The sequence below is a fragment of the Gobius niger genome (genome assembly GCF_951799975.1).
Source record: "Gobius niger genome assembly, chromosome: 19".
Classification (NCBI taxonomy): domain Eukaryota; kingdom Metazoa; phylum Chordata; class Actinopteri; order Gobiiformes; family Gobiidae; genus Gobius; species Gobius niger.
In genome coordinates, this window is record NC_136870.1 from 23,543,394 (window position 1) to 23,561,357 (window position 17,964).

At 41.5% G+C, this 17,964-nt stretch overlaps 1 protein-coding gene across 3 annotated transcripts in view; it reads right to left on the reverse strand.

The window, feature by feature from the left end:
- Positions 1–17,964, reverse strand: part of pald1a (phosphatase domain containing paladin 1a) — a 129,241-nt gene that overhangs the window by 79,912 nt on the left and 31,365 nt on the right. For all 3 annotated transcript variants that reach the window (XM_079577128.1, XM_079577130.1, XM_079577129.1), the window contains exons 2-3: positions 5,086–5,277; positions 3,835–3,937 (exon numbers count right to left, since the gene is read on the reverse strand). In XM_079577128.1, coding sequence (XP_079433254.1) covers positions 3,835–3,937; positions 5,086–5,277 — 295 coding nt within the window. The remainder of the gene's footprint in view (positions 1–3,834; positions 3,938–5,085; positions 5,278–17,964) is intronic.

A 17,964-nucleotide genomic window follows, 5' to 3' on the forward strand; every position in this document is an offset into this window, starting at 1 on the left:
ATTTTGTTCTAGTAGAGGAACGGAATTTTAAAACATTTCTATAAATTTCAGGATCGTTTTCCAGCATCTCTGTGACAGTGACCCTGAAAAGTGACCCTGCACGCTGTGATATGTGCCGATAAGCTGGAATATGCCAAGTTGGAATGCTGCAAATATGATAGGAGAGTAAGGAATGAGTTTGGATCACAACTAATATTTTTACTTAGTGGCTCCCTCTTTCATTTTTTGTAATAAAAAAAAAAATCACGTATAGAGACTTATGGCCCTAGAGGCCATAAGCGCCACTGCAGGTGTCGTAGCATGTTGCGTTTTTTTACTCATGAATTGTCTGTGAGAGTAAATACTACGCTGATAGAAAAGGCGAAGGGAGAGAGGGATATTGTACATCCAATTACACAATGGAGATTTTTTTTTTTCACACAAACTTAGCCATAAATAGTGTTAAAATGGCGCTAGCCCGCAGTTAGCTTTGCCCATTAGCCAGGTAGCTTCTTCTTCGTGATTCCATTAGTGTGTATTGGTGACTCTGACTCAGTGGCAAGAAAGTTGCAAGTGTGGTTTTCTGGCCAGAGACACCAGGGGGAGATGAAAGCCCCCCCAATCATCCCATTAACATTTGTATTACCCCCAGAGGGACTACGAAAAGGATTTGTTAAGGTAAACAAGTTACTTAGTTCTGCTTTAATAGCCCAGCCCTAATATAAAGCAGCAAGATTGACAAATGACCAAGCATACCAGTAGGGTTGGAAGACATGGCAAAAAAAAAAAAAAAAAAAACATTTTTTTTTCCCTCATCTGGATCGATGGTAATTCTCGATTCAATTTTATAATTTCTTAATAGAAACAAATACATGCAGCTGATACATGAACTTAGGCATAACTATTGTACAAACATCATCTCAAACGACAACAACGGCTTTCCTTCAGCTTCATTTAAAACACAAAAAATCTTCCATTATCTCATCCAAACTCCAAAAAATGTTGAAAACCTGACGACCATAAAAAACCATGATGATTATTAAGAAATACCTATTTTTAAAGGATCATTTTTAAAGTGTTGCTTTAATGAGTCTTAAGTAGATCTAAACTAGACTAAATTATGTTAAAACAGGAAACAACCCATATATAAACCAGAAAACCTTGACCTTGACCTATAATCTAAATGAAGTAATCTCTTGAGTAAAATGAGTAAAATCTAAAAGTCTTCATCCATGTGACTGTGTTTGAATCTTGTGCGAGACTTGACCAAACACTTGGGGCATAAATACTAATTTTTTATGACTCATTGAGAAAAGGAAGAGCTGTTGATGAATGGGGTTAGTTCTGGTGTCACAGGACTTCTCTTTCACAAAGACCCGCTCTGTTCTCTCGTAGCTGCAGGCGGGACGCAAACCATCGCGTGTGTTGGGCGATTTCTGAATAAAAGCAGCACAGATACAACAACACACAATGTCAGCGAGAGGTGAGAGCATAAAAAAAATATTTGTTTACAACTTTCATCCGGCGAGCACAAAGTAGTGATTCATAAGATGGTGGTCTTTGTCATTCTCGTTCATGCAGTGCCCTCAAGGAGTGTTAGTAACCCTTTTTAAAGGGACTGGATGCAAGTTGGTCATTTTATACTCACTACTGCCACCTCAGGTCTTACGCGTAACTGCAGCTTCTATATTAAGCTCGTGCATGACGGCAATTCAGACCCAAAGTAACACCTTTCTGAGTGACAGTGCAGTTGTGGTGAACAGGTCTGGGCTCATTCTACACATTAGGACATTACCGGAACATGTAGGGGGAGGAAAATACATCATTTTAACATTTTTAAACTCCGTATAGTCCCTTTAAGGATATAAAACGTGGTTAGGGCTGGGCAAAATTGTTAAAAATGTATATCACAAAATCTTTGGGGACTTCCTCGACAACAATAATGAAAACATGCAGTGTCAAACCATCAGAAATATGCAAAAATGTGTTGCAAACATCTTAATTTGCATTGCTTTGATGCTCAAAAAGATAATGGTCCTCAACAGGCTACACAAGGGCAGGAAAGAACGCGTTCCACATTTTTTTTACCCATTTTTCTTACAAATTTCTATACCCAATTGCTGCCCCATTTTTATTTATTTATTCCCAATTTATTTATCTTTTTTTTCACATTTTCTTCTCCATATTTTCCCTAATGTTTTCCCCATATTTTGTCATATTTTTCCCAATTTTTCCCCCTTTATTTTTTCACATATTTTCCAATTTTTCCCATTTTTTTTCCCTTTCTTTTAAATTGTTTTTCTTCCAAAATTTTCCCCATATTTTACTCCAATTTATCCCCCCATTTTTCCCACCACATGAAATGTTTACAAGAAGTTGAAATATTACCTATTTCACAGTTTTTGCTGCTAAATGTATGTTTTTATTGTCATTTTAGAGACTTACTTTCCCCCTCGAACATACCTGGGTGACAAGGAACAGGAAATGCATCATTCACCACTTCCTGTTTCGTGGAGTTATAAGGTGAAACAGCGGCCATATTGTCTGTGAATAAACCTCGAAATGGACATGTGTCTAACTTGTCTCTGGGCAGCATCATGAGGATTGTCCCTGCGGTTCTAAACTCTCTAAGAGTCACTCTGTGAGGACTGCACGAGTTAGTTGGGCCGTGGGGTCAGAAAGTCTTCAAGAGTGCAATCAGAAGTCACACCGACCGCGACTATTTATTTGCAACAGTGCTCTTTGTTTTAGCTTTAGTCAGTCATTAAGTCAGGCTCAATCCATAGAGCTATAGGCACAGGCTGAGGAGAAGTTTATTTACTATCAGTCAGGACTCGGAGACACAAACTGTATTGGTCATTCGAGCCGAGCTATGCTTCCACAGTAGATGGTTTAAATAGTCCTAGAGGTGGCGTCCAAAGAGAGCCAAGAGCCATTTAAGCAGAACTAAGCCCCTAGAGGCCACAAGCGCCACTGCAGCTGTCGTGGCATGTTTTTTTTTTTACATTGTCCATGAGAGTAAATACTATGATAAAGAAAGACAAAGGGAGAGAGGGATATTGTGCACTGTGACACAACCCAATTATACAATGGAGATATTTTTTCCGCTCAAACGTGGCTGTAAATACTGCTAAAGTGGTGCTAAACCACAGTTAGCTTTGCCGTTAGCCTGTTAGCTTCTTCTGATAAACCAACTTTTTGCAAAATAATTCTGTATACAACTGAGAGCAGTGAGGAAGATGTTTTCCACTAGGGTGTATTGGGGCTGCCAGGTCAGAGGCAGAGAAAGTTGCAAGTGTGGCTTTCTGGCCAGAGTCACCAGGGGGAGATGAAATACCCCCCAGTCATCCCATTTACACTTGTATTACCCCCCAGAGGGACTACGAAAAGGATTTATTTAGGTAAAGTAAAGTTACATAGTTCTACTTTAAGGCTTGTATGAGACAATCAAGCCAAGGCACATTGCTTAGTGCGCAGCAGAAGTCTTCTATGCTATGCCAAGGGAAACAGATAAGTGTTTGTCAGAGGCAAATAGCACCCTAAGATGACACCCGGCAGAGATGGAGTTTAATAATAAGGAATGTCAACAATTGGCAGCTTGAGAGGGTGTCCTTGGTAGGCTGTGCACGGGATAGAAACTACAATTAATTTCTCTTTTTAAATTAAAGTTGGTGCCGCTTATATTCAGATGCACTCAATAGTCTAAACATTACAGTATATTGTTAGGAGGCTAAACTGAAAAGACAGGCAATGGTTTTTTTGTGTGTCCAATACTATTATTGGACTGGACAGAATTCGAAATGAAATACTATAAATATCCGACGTTGTGCGGGACGCTTTAGTGCAAAGCCTCACCTGCACCAGGTAATGCTCGGGCATCGTCTCCGAGATCCGTCCCACTTTGTAGTTGGTTTTGTGGAGGTCATCGTGAATCTGGAACTCCTGTCTGCAGTTGTATCTGAAAACACAAGAAAGGAAGTCCTGGTTTAGTCCATGTTTCTTAGTCTGGTCTTATTCCCTCCAGTAAAGTTTAGTCCTGAGTAAGTCCGGGTTTAGTCCATGTTAAGCTCCTCTGCAGTCGGTCTGAAGTGCCACTGGAGACAATCCAATTATCAGCTGGTGTTAACAGAGCGGGGATCTACAAATGAGCAGATAACAGGAGCAAACAGAGGGTCAGTGCAGAGGAGGAGGAGGCGTCTGGGGAGGGGGAAGTGTCTGAAGCATCAAACAGGACTAACACCAAATACAGAACTTACAACAGGTGTCTCTTTGTGGGTGATAACAGACTTGGACTTGATATTTATTGAAGTTCTCAGCAGGAATAAACATACATTTTGCAAAGGTTATTTTCAGAGTGAATACTGTATAATGGCTCTTTTTATATGAATGAAAGAAAATTTGAACTTTTTTTTCTCATTTCAGTGACACTTCAGGGAACTACAACAGCACGCATCTCCCTTGACTTTCCCACGTTTATTCATTCATAAATATTGACATGTTTGGAAGCACAAAAGGCGACCGAAATGACGCTGTAATCCAAATATGGTCATTCTCTTATCGGGGACAGCCGGGGCTAAAGACAGGAGAAATATCCACGTGCATGTACAGAAGTTACAAAACTTAAGGCCCGATTTCCCAATGACAAAAGCCTTATTTTTTATAGTATTTTTCTCTCAGAAGTCAGTAATCTATAGAAACCTTTTAAATCAGTACTAACTCATGCCCCGTGAGGCCATAAGGTGTCATAGCATAGCCCACAGTTACCCCTGGTTTAAACTCTTGCAACGACATCTCCACTTTCGTAGCTCCTACAGATTCCAAACTTTCCAATCTTGAACTGAACAATATTTATTTCTCAAGGCTTTTCAGCAGGATTTTCTCGAATCTAATTCCTAAACTGATTTATTGAGCTTCAAACCGCAAAAAGACAAGATTTTTAACTACTGTATTTATTAAAAAAAAGAAATCCCCTCAGAAAAAATATTTGTAACTAAAATGCCAACAAAATTAAACCATTTACTCAAACCAGCCTCTGTCCATACACTAATCTCCAGGAAGAGTTTACAACAAACATCTCGCCCATTGACCTTCTGCTTCTTTACTCACGTTATGACCACCGGCGCCACCTTGTTGGTGATGATGGACTTGGCTTTGCCGGAGTGGATGCTGACCGTGTGGAAGGGGGAGGAGCTCAGAGATCGGCTGTCCGTCATGTCGCTGCCGTGGCAACTGTCGCTAAGGGCCGAAGACACGCTTTGTGGCGCTGCGCTGGCCGTCGTACCCATGCTCCACAAGCAGCTGCGGACGAGAGGAAAGAGTCAGGAAACAGAGTCAACGACGGGCAAACGCTTCAAATCAGACGAATGTGTGCTTTAGTGGGACAGAACCACACTGCAACATGGTTCGTGGTTGTATGAGCTACGCAGCGGCGGAGTGATCTAATAGAAAATAGTCCCTCAAAATGCTATTATATTCCAAAAATTATTCCATGGACACAGACATTTATATGGTTAGTCTGGCGTTATAAGTGATTTGCCTCAGGTGCACTGTGGAGCGGGTCAGACTGTTTTTAATGCAGGCTAGCTGATACCATAGACATGCACTAGCCTTGCACTAGCCTAGCGCCACGAAACTCTTCAAATATAAGAACTGCTTGAATTACAAAAAGAATATCTTCAGAAATCAGCAACACTCTGGATAACTAGGAAATGAGGCCCTATGTCAAAAATCCTGAAATATCCCTTTAAAATGTGGACCCGTGAAGACCGCGGTGTTTCATTTGTCGGAGCCGTCCTCTCTCTGTCAAATACACAAACTTTCGCATGAATCTCAAAGCCGCCTGAGCCAGAGTGCGAGACGGCGTCACCTTTCGCGCCTTAAATTCAACAAACATGGCCGCCCCCGTCACTACGCGCCGCGCTCCTGGCTGTGTCTCCCTGCAGACGCCGTTTACTTCCTCTTTTGTCGCCGCGCCGTCGTCTCATTCGCGGCTCCGTACTAAACCACAGGACGCTAATGCAACTGAAGTCACGTGTGATCCCAAAGAAAAGAGATTAAAACTGCAAAAGCTTCTAATATTGGAAAACTAAGGATCTTGTTTGAATTTCAGACAAGAGATTCTACAACTTTTCCCTCATCTCTTTTGTATAAATCAATTGTAGTCACCCTGGTTGTTGTATGTAGGTGCAGAAAAATGGATGTTTTGAACTAAAGGCCCAGCAAATACTTTATAAATAAAAAATGATCATCTTAAAGGTCCTATATCATGCAAAATCGACTTTTTGGAGCTTTTAGCCATGTTGTTTTGCTATTTCCTTATTAAAAACACCCCCAGAGTGGTTTGTGGCTTCATTCACGCAGCTCTCAGTAATCCTCCTGAATCCTGCTCTCTGAGCAGCTCCTCCCTCTCCTGGTGAACGACTGAGTGTTCAGTTGTGTCGTAACAGCGGAACGGAAGTGCTCGACGTCTGTAATGCAATGTCTTAATTCTATGCTTACGGCCTGATTTTAATTTGTAAAACAGCTTTTTCATTATTTCTGTCATAAGAGAGAAACAAAGAGTAAAAAATGAAAAAAAAAAAAAAAAAATGAAAAAAAAAAAAAAAGGATGTGCCCGAAGTGCTTCCAGGTCAGCTGAGGCCAAAACAAACACATCGCGTCTGAACAGATCAGTCATGTTTGCGCTGCAGCTGTGAAGATGGAGCTCGTTACCTACTCTGGACACCTGTTCTTCATTCTTAACTAACGATAATGTCACGGAGAAAAAGAAGCGCATTTGGCCACGAGGACGAGGAGTTTATATTCAACCCTTTTCAGGAAGAGGCCACTCAGCTGTTTTTTTCTCCGGGATTCAGCGACTATCAGCCAAAATATTGTTTTTCTGTGACTGTCTCTGATGGATGTTTGGGGAACCTTCGCCAGAATCAAAGTGGATTAACTTTTATAACCAACGCGAGTCCCATAATGTAAACAGCGATGGACCAGAGTGGTGAGTCAATCCAAACGCGGGTTAGCTTGTGTGTTAGCATATTAGCTTGTGTGTTAGCCATTTATGAAGCTGTGTTGCAGATGTCAACTCCGTATAACTGCATCGTGAAGTGACTTCACTTATTGCTGTTTATTTATATTACGTAAAGTTGTATGTGCGGAGAGAGTTAACTGAATCGAAGCGTTCTGTCTTCCGGGTTTGAAAAATACCTCCAGAAAACACTTATATTTATCACAAAAATGAGTGCTCCATAATGGTAGAGGTACAATATATCATATAAATGCCTATACTTAACTTTGGAATGGCTAAAATAGCATGATATAGCCCCTTTAAATGAGATAAATGACACAAAATCGCTTGAATAAAGGTTCTTTATGTTGAATTTGAGTCTGTGAGAACTAATATAAGATCAGATAAAAAACACTCATATCAATGGAACAAGCATAAATCCCACTTGAAGTCAGACAGGCCAGAAGAGGGCGCTGTCCACATAAAAACAAATCATTTATAACAGGGGTAGGCAACGTCAGGCCCGGGGGCCAAATCCGGCCCTCCAGCACAGAACCTCTGGCTCTCAAGATGATTTTGAGAAACATTATGACACAAATCAGAAAGTACTTTAACATGTTAGGGTTAAATGGGAGAAATACTGTCAATACACCCAATTAGGTCATATTATGTACAACTTAAAATAAAAATAATTTTAAGGAAGAAATGACAGAAACCTACTCGAATTAAGAGATTCAATCTAAAGTATGAGTAGATTTGGTCTGGTCTTAGATCAGATAAAACATCTTATCACCAATGGAACAAGTCATTATTCTCTTAATTCAGATTATATGAAGTGAAAAACAAATGTTTTTAAAGGTAAAAGTTCATTGGTCTGATTTCAAAGTGGGTTTTATGCTTGTTCCATTGGCATCAGCATTTGTATCTTTATCTTTATCTTAGATTAGTCCAAACAGACTAAAATTCAACATAAAGAACCTTTTATTCAAGCAATTTTAAGTCATTTATCTCATTTCGGCCCTTGGTCTTTATACAATGAAAAAAATTGGCCCTCCGCTATGAAAACTTGCCTACCCCTGATTTATAAAGTATATGTGTATTGTTCTAATGTGGGGCACTTTGAGCATGGCATGGTGGTAAATCAACTGCATCCAAATCTGAAGTCCAACTCCTAATCTCTTAACCAAGTGCATTTTCTCCTGCTCGGCTTTACCCAAATCTAAAAGCTTGTGGACTTCTCTTCTTCTTCTCCTTCTTATATATATAGCCTTGCGAGTCTAAACATCGGTCCACTTGTTTAATCGGCGGCTCGGACGTCCTCGTGTTGTCAATGCATTAGGCCGAGCGTGGCTTTGTTTACATTAGGGCCTCGCGGCGTGTTTCCGAGCGCGCTCAGAGTGAACTTCCTCCCCTCCGGAGTCAACAGAGAGGTTAGCGTTAGCATGTAGCCGCACGGATAAACAAACAGCGTCCAGAGAAGAGTGGGTGAAGAGAGACCCTGGGGACTGAAGAGACACAAGGGAAGTGAAATGGGACTATTTGGGGAAAAGCATTGTGCTGAAAGGCAAAATAATTACTGAAAAAAACTGCAAACAATGAGTAAAGTGAAGCGCCTTGTACATATTTTGACACATTCTTCAAGTGTGAAACCGCAGTGCATCTCGAGGTCAGAGCCAGGATCTTGTTTCAAAGTATCTTGAAGTATGACTTATTGTGCGTATCTCGGCAGGCGGAAAAAAAACAGAGCACCAGGACAAAACCTTTATAGTATGTTTTATATATTGCATCAACAGTCATTGCCTCCTCTGCCTACTATTAAGTCACAAAAAAATATTCTTAAAGGGGCTAGATGCAAGTTAACCATTTTATACTCACTACTGCCACCTCAGGTCATACGTGTAACTGCACCATTAAGCTCGTGCATGACGGCACTTCAGACCCGAATAAACACCTTTTTGAGTGACAGTGTAGGATTTTAGAGGCAGTTGTGGTGAACAGGTCTGAGCTCATTCTACACATTAGGACATGGCTGGAACAGGAAACAGGAAAACACATAATTTTAACATTTTTAAACTCCATAAAGCTCCTTTAAAAGATACTTCAAATATCTTTTAAGTGGCAATTTGAGTAGCAAACGCGGAGGGAAAGACGACAAATAACAAAAATTTTTTTTTAAAGTAGGCCATGGTTTTAACCTCTTAACCCCCCGCCTTAAAGCTACCCGTTTTTCCGGTTCAATGCATTACCAATAAGCGCCTCTAGATGCGCCACCTTGTGCTCCACACTAGAAAACCGTAGAGAGAAAAAAGTAACAGACTTTCATGAAAGTTGCAGTGTAGCAAGTAAATGTAAAGCTCAATTTTCCGTAGCTCATTGAATGTAATCAGAGCAGCGTGTGGAGGGAGTTAGGACGAAAGCCAGACGAAAGCTAAAATCTTCTTAACTGGAGGCTACTAGGCCAGTGTGACGCCTCATTTGAAAGCTAAGACCTACAAAACTAATACCAAGAGTAGTTCGCCGTCCGCACAGTAAAGGGAAGATATTACTGCACGGATGCCGAACTACTCCTGGTAATATTACGCCTTACAATATAGTTCCTCCTTTTATCCGCTTAGAACATCCACATTGTTTAAAGGGACCATACAGAGTTTAAAAATGTTAAAATTGTGTATTTTCCTCCCCCTACATGTTCCAGCCGTGTAGAATGAGACCTGTTCACCACAACTGCCTCTAAAATCCTGCACTGTCACTCAAAAAGGTGTTACTTCGGGTCCGAATTGCCGTCTTGCACGAGCTTAATATAGAAGCTGCAGTTACACGTATGACCTGAGATGGCAGTAGTGAGTATAAAATGGCAAACTTGCATCTAGCCCCTTTAATTTTTTAATTCTGTAGTGTAACACTTCACGTAACCATATTTAAAGCAGTACTAAGTAACTTATTTACCTTAATAAATCCTCTCCGTAGTCCCTGTGGGGGTAATACAAGTGTTTATGGGATGATTGGAGGGTCTTTCATCTCCCCCTGGTGTCTCTGGCCAGAAAACCATGTTTGCAACTTGACTGCCCCCCGTGCGGAGAAAGCAATACACACTAATGTAATCACGAGAAAGGGGCTAACAGGCTAACGGGCAAAACTAACTGCGGGCTAACGTCACTTTAAACAGTATTTACAGCCAAGTTTGAGTGAAAAAAAATATTTCCGTTGTTTAATTGGATGCACAGTAACCCTCTCTCCCTTCGCCTTTCCTGTCAGCGTAGTATTTACTCTCCAAGACAATTAATAAATTAAAAAATCGTAACTTGCTACTACACCTGCAGTTGCGCTTATGGCCTCTAGGGGGAAGAGTTACTTAGTACTGCTTTATATAGGGAAAACGTGGAAGAGCTTGGTAGCTTCTATCTTGACCTCGTTTGGAGCTATAGTGGAGAGGGGGAGAGGCTAAATGCTGTGTTTACGTGACTGAGGGAACGCGTGAAGACCAGACACAAATGAACTCGTCTAAGCTCAGGTAAGAACATATCTCAGTATGTAAAAACTGTGGCCTATTCCTTTAAGATTCGGGTAAAGCCAAACTGGAGAAAATGTGCTCGGTTCAGGCCATTTTGGTGCATTTAGGGACAATGCCGTTTTAATCCGCTGTTTTGTCGACATTGCCCAAGATAAGGCGCTGTTTACACTGCAAAAGTCTCCACAACACAATCCAGCATAATGAGTTTAGCGACTCGGTGTTCAGACAGGACCGTGACCGTTCTGCGTTCAGACTCGTTTCCTGTTCACATGAGGCAGAACAGCTGAGAAATGAAACTATCTCGTCCTCCGCGTTTTCGGTGAAGCCAGGTGTCAGGTGGTGCCATGTTACGCTGTTGTGTGAAAGAAACTTGCATCCGATACCAACGAAATGCTGCTTTGTCACTGAGACGGAGGGCGCCGATCATCAACAATAGATCACCAACATCGATTTCAGAAATGCAAAAAGAAAAGATGTAGCTTTACTTAAAGCTCTGGTCCATATCCAGCCAAAACCTGCACAAGTCCAGTTTATAAACACATTAAAGAAGAATTAAGTAACTGACTGATGGCACACACAAAGACCAGACAGGTACACATCAACTCGTCTAAGCTCAAGGTAAGAACATATCTCAGTATGGAAAAATGGTGGCCTGTTCCTTTAATAAATCCTTTCCTTAGTCCCTCTGGGGGTAATACAAGTGTTAATGGGATGATTGGGGGAGTCTTTCATCTCCCCCTGGTGTCTCTGGCCAGAAAACCACAATTGCAACTTCCCTGCCTCCAGGTCGTAGCCACCAATACACACTAATGGAATCACGAAGAAGAAGCTAACAGGCTAACGGGCAAAGCTAATTGTGAGCTAGCACCACTTAAACAGTATTTACAGCCAAGTTTGAGTGAAAAGAATGATATTTATCGTCTGTACATTTATTAGCATTTCCCCCCGATTCTTTCTTTGTAAAACTTTGATTTTTGACTGAAGCACATTGAGTTTTATTATATTTCATGTGTATTTTATGATACAATGATGCACTTTTATCATTTTCATGCCTGAGAGTTGAGTATCGTTAGTCAGTAATATAGTTTATCGCGTTTATATGAGTTACTTAGTTCTGCTTTAAATCAATGGTTCTAAGAAGCAAACTAGAAAAGGTTGCAGCTTTCTGGCAATATAAAGTCCGCCACAAACAAAACAACAAAATGGCTTGTCTTTATGCTTTAGCTCACCCACAGACTTCGACACAAATGTTCTGAAATACATGCAACTCTTTAACCCCATTTTAAAGCAGAAACACAGAATTCTCATGATTTGTATCCCTTCCAGTAAAAAGCAATGATGGAAAAGTTTGATATTCAAAAGCAAAATGGACAGAAATTCAAGAGAAATTATCAGCAAAACCTGCGACTGACAATTTTTTTTTTTTCATTTTTGCTAAACTTTTGGTGCAACACTCTAGCATTCCTGGAAATGTGAGTGCCTTCTCAAATGCAAAACCGCAATTACATATCTTTCTCGAATTATTCAGCCCGATTGCATCTACGGTGACGCAAACGCACATCTTTGCAGCACATGGGCAGATAGTGGCTAAAAACACGCGCAATGGAAACCTCTTCCTCCAAACCCCGATGATAAAGCGCCTCTGATGTGGTGTGAGCGACTGTGATCACTTCGGTGACAGTTTTAGAGGGTTTTATGCGAGGTCTCCGAGCGCCGCCGTGTGAAGTCCGCTGTTCAAAGTCCCGGCCCGGTCTTTGGTCCCCGAGAACAGAGGCCGCTTCAGCCTCCTCTGTTGTGTCTGAGGCGAAGGGCGGCGGGTCAGAGAGCCACACAGCGCGGCTTTGAAACGACCCGGCTTAGAAGGGAAAGCGCCGCAGAGGAGACGTAACATACTTGACGTTTGAGTGGCGAGAGAAGTGCTTAATCTGGTGGTTAAAAATCTATATGCGGGACACTCATGTTTTAGTATCAGGGTGTGCACAGGCAGTAGATGAAATGTAATGCTAAATCTGTGCATACTTCATGTATTTGCAAACATTCCATCAAAACAAAGGAAAGGAAAATTCTCTATTTTCAACAAACTTTTTCAGTAAAAAAAGTAATTTTAAATCCCCCCAAAGGGAATCATAATGCAGCAGGTGTCCACACATGATACCGTAAAACGACAATGGTACGTAGCCACTTTAAATCTCAATTCTCTTTTCTACCCCTACCCTTTCCCCTAGCCCTTACCCTTTCCCTACACCCTGAAACCGAGGGCGTAGGGCGAGGGTTGAAAAGACCGCCCTAAGAAATGGGACAGCCCTCCATTTGACTGCATTTACTATTAACACAGATGATTATGGTTATGTAAGCCTACTTGTCTCTATAGCATGTTTCTACTGAACCAGTTCATCACTTGACTGATACTGTTTTGTAACACCTAAACAACAGGACAACAGATTTTCATCTGTTTCTGCTTCATCCGGCGCTACAAGCTTCTTCCCCCGTCCGTGTGTTGCGGCTTCTACCGCGGCCGCTGTGGCTGCAGCCAGAGGTGTGAGAGATCAGCCGCTCCGCTGGTGTAGCGCACTCAGCAGGGATGAGCAGAGGTCGACCCGCTCGCAGTGCTCAGGGCGGGGACAGGCACCCGCAGCCTCCGCTCTGAGCCCCGGGCCTGAACGGAGGCTGCCGAGGTGCGCTCAGACCAGGGACAGACAGCCACGGACCCTCAGAGCACAGTGACACGGGGAGACAGACAGCGGGGAGACAGACAGCGGGGAGACAGTGGGCGCAGCGGCGATGAACCCCGTGTGTCATGGCATTAGCGACGTATCGAAAGTTTGAAAAGAAATTGCAAAAGTCGCCAATACAGCGCAAATAAACGGAGCATTTGCAGCAGCAAAACGAAAACGTAGAACTGACACGTTTAACGCAGTAGACTGTTCTGAGTGTTGCACAAAGCGAATAAAGTCATGAATGAAGCGTTCTGCAACTTTATAAATGTGGTAAGAGTGTTTAGTGATGATGTTCGTGAATTCATTTCGCAGCTTATTTCCGTGTTTCGTCAAACTGCTCCGGGTCATGGGGGCAGTTGTTGGAGCTGCCCAAATCACATTGCACCAGCCCGTTATGGCTCCTCCTGCGGGTGGTGGGTCCACAGAAGGACGGCCTCATGGTTCTAACCGGGCCTGTTGGTCTCTCATAAGGAGCTTCTGAACAGCTTTTTGTCTGGCCCGTCACCGAGGACCTGTTTGTCCTGGGAGACCCAACCAGGGGCACGAAGCCCCCGACAACAGAGCTCCAGGATCATTCGGGCACTCAAACCCCTCCACCACGTTAAGGTGGCGGTTCCAGGAGGGGTGATTCACATTTCAATTTGATTTATTTTCGATTCAGTTAAAGGGGCTAGATGCAAGTTAGCCATTTTATGCTCACTACTGCCACCTCAGGTCATACGTGTATCTGCACCTTCTATATTAAGCTCGTGCATGACGGCACTTCAGACCCGAAGTAACAACTGTCACTCAGAAAGCACTGTCACACTTTCTGAGTGACAGTGCAGGATTTTAGAGGCACTTCTTATGAACAGGTCTTGGCTCATTCTACACATTAGGACATGGCTGGAACATGCAGGGGGAGGAAAATACATAATTTTAACATTTTTAAACTCTGTATAGTCCCTTTAATGTAAATATGACTATTTTCATTAAGAATTGAACACCCCCCTTTGTTGCCATGTGCGTAATGACGCACTGGCACAAACAATCAGGGTGGCCTTTGAAAGCAAACAACATGGCTGCCACCAGACGTCAGACTGAAGCTGTACAGACAGATATACTGGAGATGTAACCGCTAACCACTGCGCCACCCACATGAAATGTCTTTTCAGACGGTTTATTATCATTTCTGCATAATTCCACTTCACCTCAGTTCACCTCATGTCCTCCACCTATTTTTAACTAAAACTGACACAGCTCCCAAAATAACAGTCGCATAACACTTGGAATTACCTTATAACATGAAGCTGATACAAAACTTCTTGTTTATGCAAAACGTTAAGTACAGTGAGCTACAGTCTTTGGCTAACAGTTAATTGATAATCTTTCGTCGTTCAGTAAAGCATCAAATTAACTGATTAAAGAGACTGATTAGCAACAACACGGCATTAATATTGTGTTTTTCAGACTTCCGAACGATTAATTACCCATGTGAAAATCCAAAATCCTTTTCACAGTCCGTATGACTCCGACAGAACAGCACCAGCCTGAAGGGAAAACCCAGGGTCTAAAAGCGGCGTTTGTGCGAGGGCCTTATAAGGAAGAGCGGCTTCACAAACTCCGTCCAATCTGCTCCATTTCTATTTGAGTCCTCACCACATCCCAAAGACATGCGAGCGCCGCAGTCTCCGACGACCACAGAGACGGAGCGAACTCCACAGAATGACAACGTTTTCTCGCGCAGGAAAACAACTTGTTGATGGATCGGACCGAACACTTTGCTGCAGGAGTTTGTGCAGAGTTGTAAACTGGATTAAAGGGATATTTCAGGATTTTTTATACAGGGCCCAATTTCCTAGTTATCCACTGTGCTGTTGATTTCTGGAGATTTTTTTTTCTTAATTCATGCAATCCTTATATTTGAAGAGTTTAGCGGTGCTAGGCTAGTGCTAGGCTAGCGCATGTCTATGGTAACTAGTAGCCTGCATTAAAAACCTCTTCAAAATCATGGGCTCGTCCTCCAAACGTTGCCATATCTGATTTGTAGAAAGCTCCTTTGAGAATTCCATGTGTAGTAATGCGGCCACAGGTAAACAAACTACTGTAGATCCGGTAACCGAGCAGATCACTCCACCGCTGAGTAGCTACAACCAGGAAGCTGATGCTGCTCAAATATAAGTTCTTTAAAATGCAAAATGGTTATATTTCAAACATTCTCCAGTCGACACAGACATTTATATGGGTCGTCTGGTGTTATAAGTGATTTGCCTCAGGTGCACTGTGCTGGTTCAGACTGTTTTTAATGCAGGCTACTAGTTACCATACACATGCACTAGCCTAGCACTAGCCTAGCACCACGAAACTCTTCAAATATAAGGACTGCATGAATTTAAAAAAAAAAATTATCTACAGGAATCAACAACACTCTGGATAACTAGGAAATGAGGCCCTATGTCAAACATCCTGAAATATCCCTTTAAGGCGAGACTCTGCAGGTGAATGGGGGAAAAACAGTCATTTAGCGATATCAAGTTTTCTGTCATTATAAGCAAAATTGCCTGTATTTTCAACTACAAAACCTAAATAACAGATAAAGCCAGTTTAAATGATATATTAGCTACAAAGATTTTTTCCAGTGGGGATTTTCAATAACTTGTTTGGTTTTTGAATAAGCAATTCATAAGCGGACAAAAATCTGATTTGTGTGGTTCAAAGCTCAATAAATCAGAAGCAAACATTTAAAAAAATCCAACATTAGAGTATGTATCACAAACTCACTGACTTCTTCCATCTGACGGGGATTTGCAGGTTTATTTACAGTTCACACGCACACACACAGAAAGTCACTTAAAAATGTGGAATCATGTGGTTTTAGATGATTTTCCTGTTTCAGTTCAGTTTTTAGCCTGGTTTTGGTCCCGATTTAGTGTTTTTTTTTTTTCATTCAGGGAACAGAACGCTCTCATTAAACACCATGACATCACCTTTAATCTTTTTCAGGGTAAAGGAGCCGGATCCTCCACAACAGCACCCGGATCCTTTACACTGAAACACTGAAAGGTGGGGGAATGAGCTCCGCTGTTTAACAAGGGATCAAAGTAAAACAAGAAGCTCGTGCAAAAGTGGAGAAGCAGCAGAGATTTGTGGCTTTTATGCTGTTTTACACATCGCTTCAAAAGTTCACCTCTTAACCCCCGCCTTAACCGAGTGCATTTTCTCCAGCTGAGCATTACAGTGTAAGACCTAAAAAAACTAATGTAAGCTTCTTCCCCATTATGATTGTCACTGTTTCATCCTTTTTGGGTGTGTTTTCATCATGTTTTTTGACATGTTTTGGTCACATTGTTGTGGCTTGATCGCAGTTACATTACACACACATTACAATTACAAAACTAGACACTCTAATACACCTTATGTGTGATTTTGGTAGCTCTGTGATGAAAAGAAGTGAAATAAATGACGATCAAAAACTTGTGAAAAGTCACATCTGGACATTTTATATATATATTATTGCGCTTCTTTTCTTTTCTTTTTTAGTCCGAGGGGGCGTAGTGTTGCGTAGCGAAAAACTGTAGACCCGACACTTCTCTCTCGCTCTCTGGAGAGCGTTTGACAAAGCAGAGCGGCTTCACATGGAAAGATCAAAACAGTTCACATTTAACATTTCTCTAAGTTTTTAAAGGAGCTATACCTGATTGTACAAAGAAACAGGGTCACTCAAATTTCAAATTGCTATTTTCTGGTCCAAACTCATCTCAAACTTTCCTAATGCATTTACAACAACAAAATTCGTCACAGGGACTGAGTTTAAACCAGGTTTCACAACTTTCAGGAGGAAAACTGTCACTTCCCTGTAAAAAATGCCTATTAGCCTGACATTTTATGACTGTTTAAAAGGCTCTAAAAACAGTGATTTTTGGATAAATGTCTTTTACCATATACTAAAGGACAAAACACATTTTATTCCAATACAGAAAATTTAAAAAATCAAGGATAGCAACTATAAATGGTAAAAATCGGTCCAAGGACGACTGAGAAACATCCTGTTAAAGTCATTCCGAGAACCAGGCTGTTTAAATGCACACACACAAAGCGATCGATAACACACGGTGTTTCTTGAAACAAATATATTTAGGCATTTGCGTCTTCACATAACGTTATTGTCCGTGCAGAGAGGAGATAATCAGAAAGGTGAGAGTTTCATAAAACACTAATTATCTCCAAATCTAGAAAAAAAATCAGTTTGCCTCTGTTTAGCTTAGATTTCTCAGGAACAGAGGCACGTAGAATTAAACTGTTTTCACCTACGGAGAGCTTAGAGTCTCACCTTTCAAACGAGCCACAGGATGTGTCCATAGCCATAACACAGAATACGCTGTGCTGCTACAAATATCATGAAAAATGGTCTGGATTGTTGGCACTCTAACTACAGATAAATCCCCAAAACAGGGCATCACTCAATGTGATAAAACGTGACAAAAAAGAGGCAGAAAAACGCAAAATCAATCAAAATGTGGCAAAAATGCAATGACAAAACAATGAAAATGAAAAACAAAAAACAAAAAACGTGTTAACAGAAGCAAGGAAGAAGCTTAGATGAGTTTTGTAGGTCTGCGGCGTTTCACTGGCCTATCGGCTGTAAGCTTCAGTCGAGAAGCTTTCAGATTTGGGTAAAACTGGAGAAAATATGCTCGGTTAAGGCGGGGGTTTAGGAGTTAAATCAGGTGCACAAAAAAGCATATTTTCTTTTCCAGCTTGCACTCGCATTAACCTGTCCA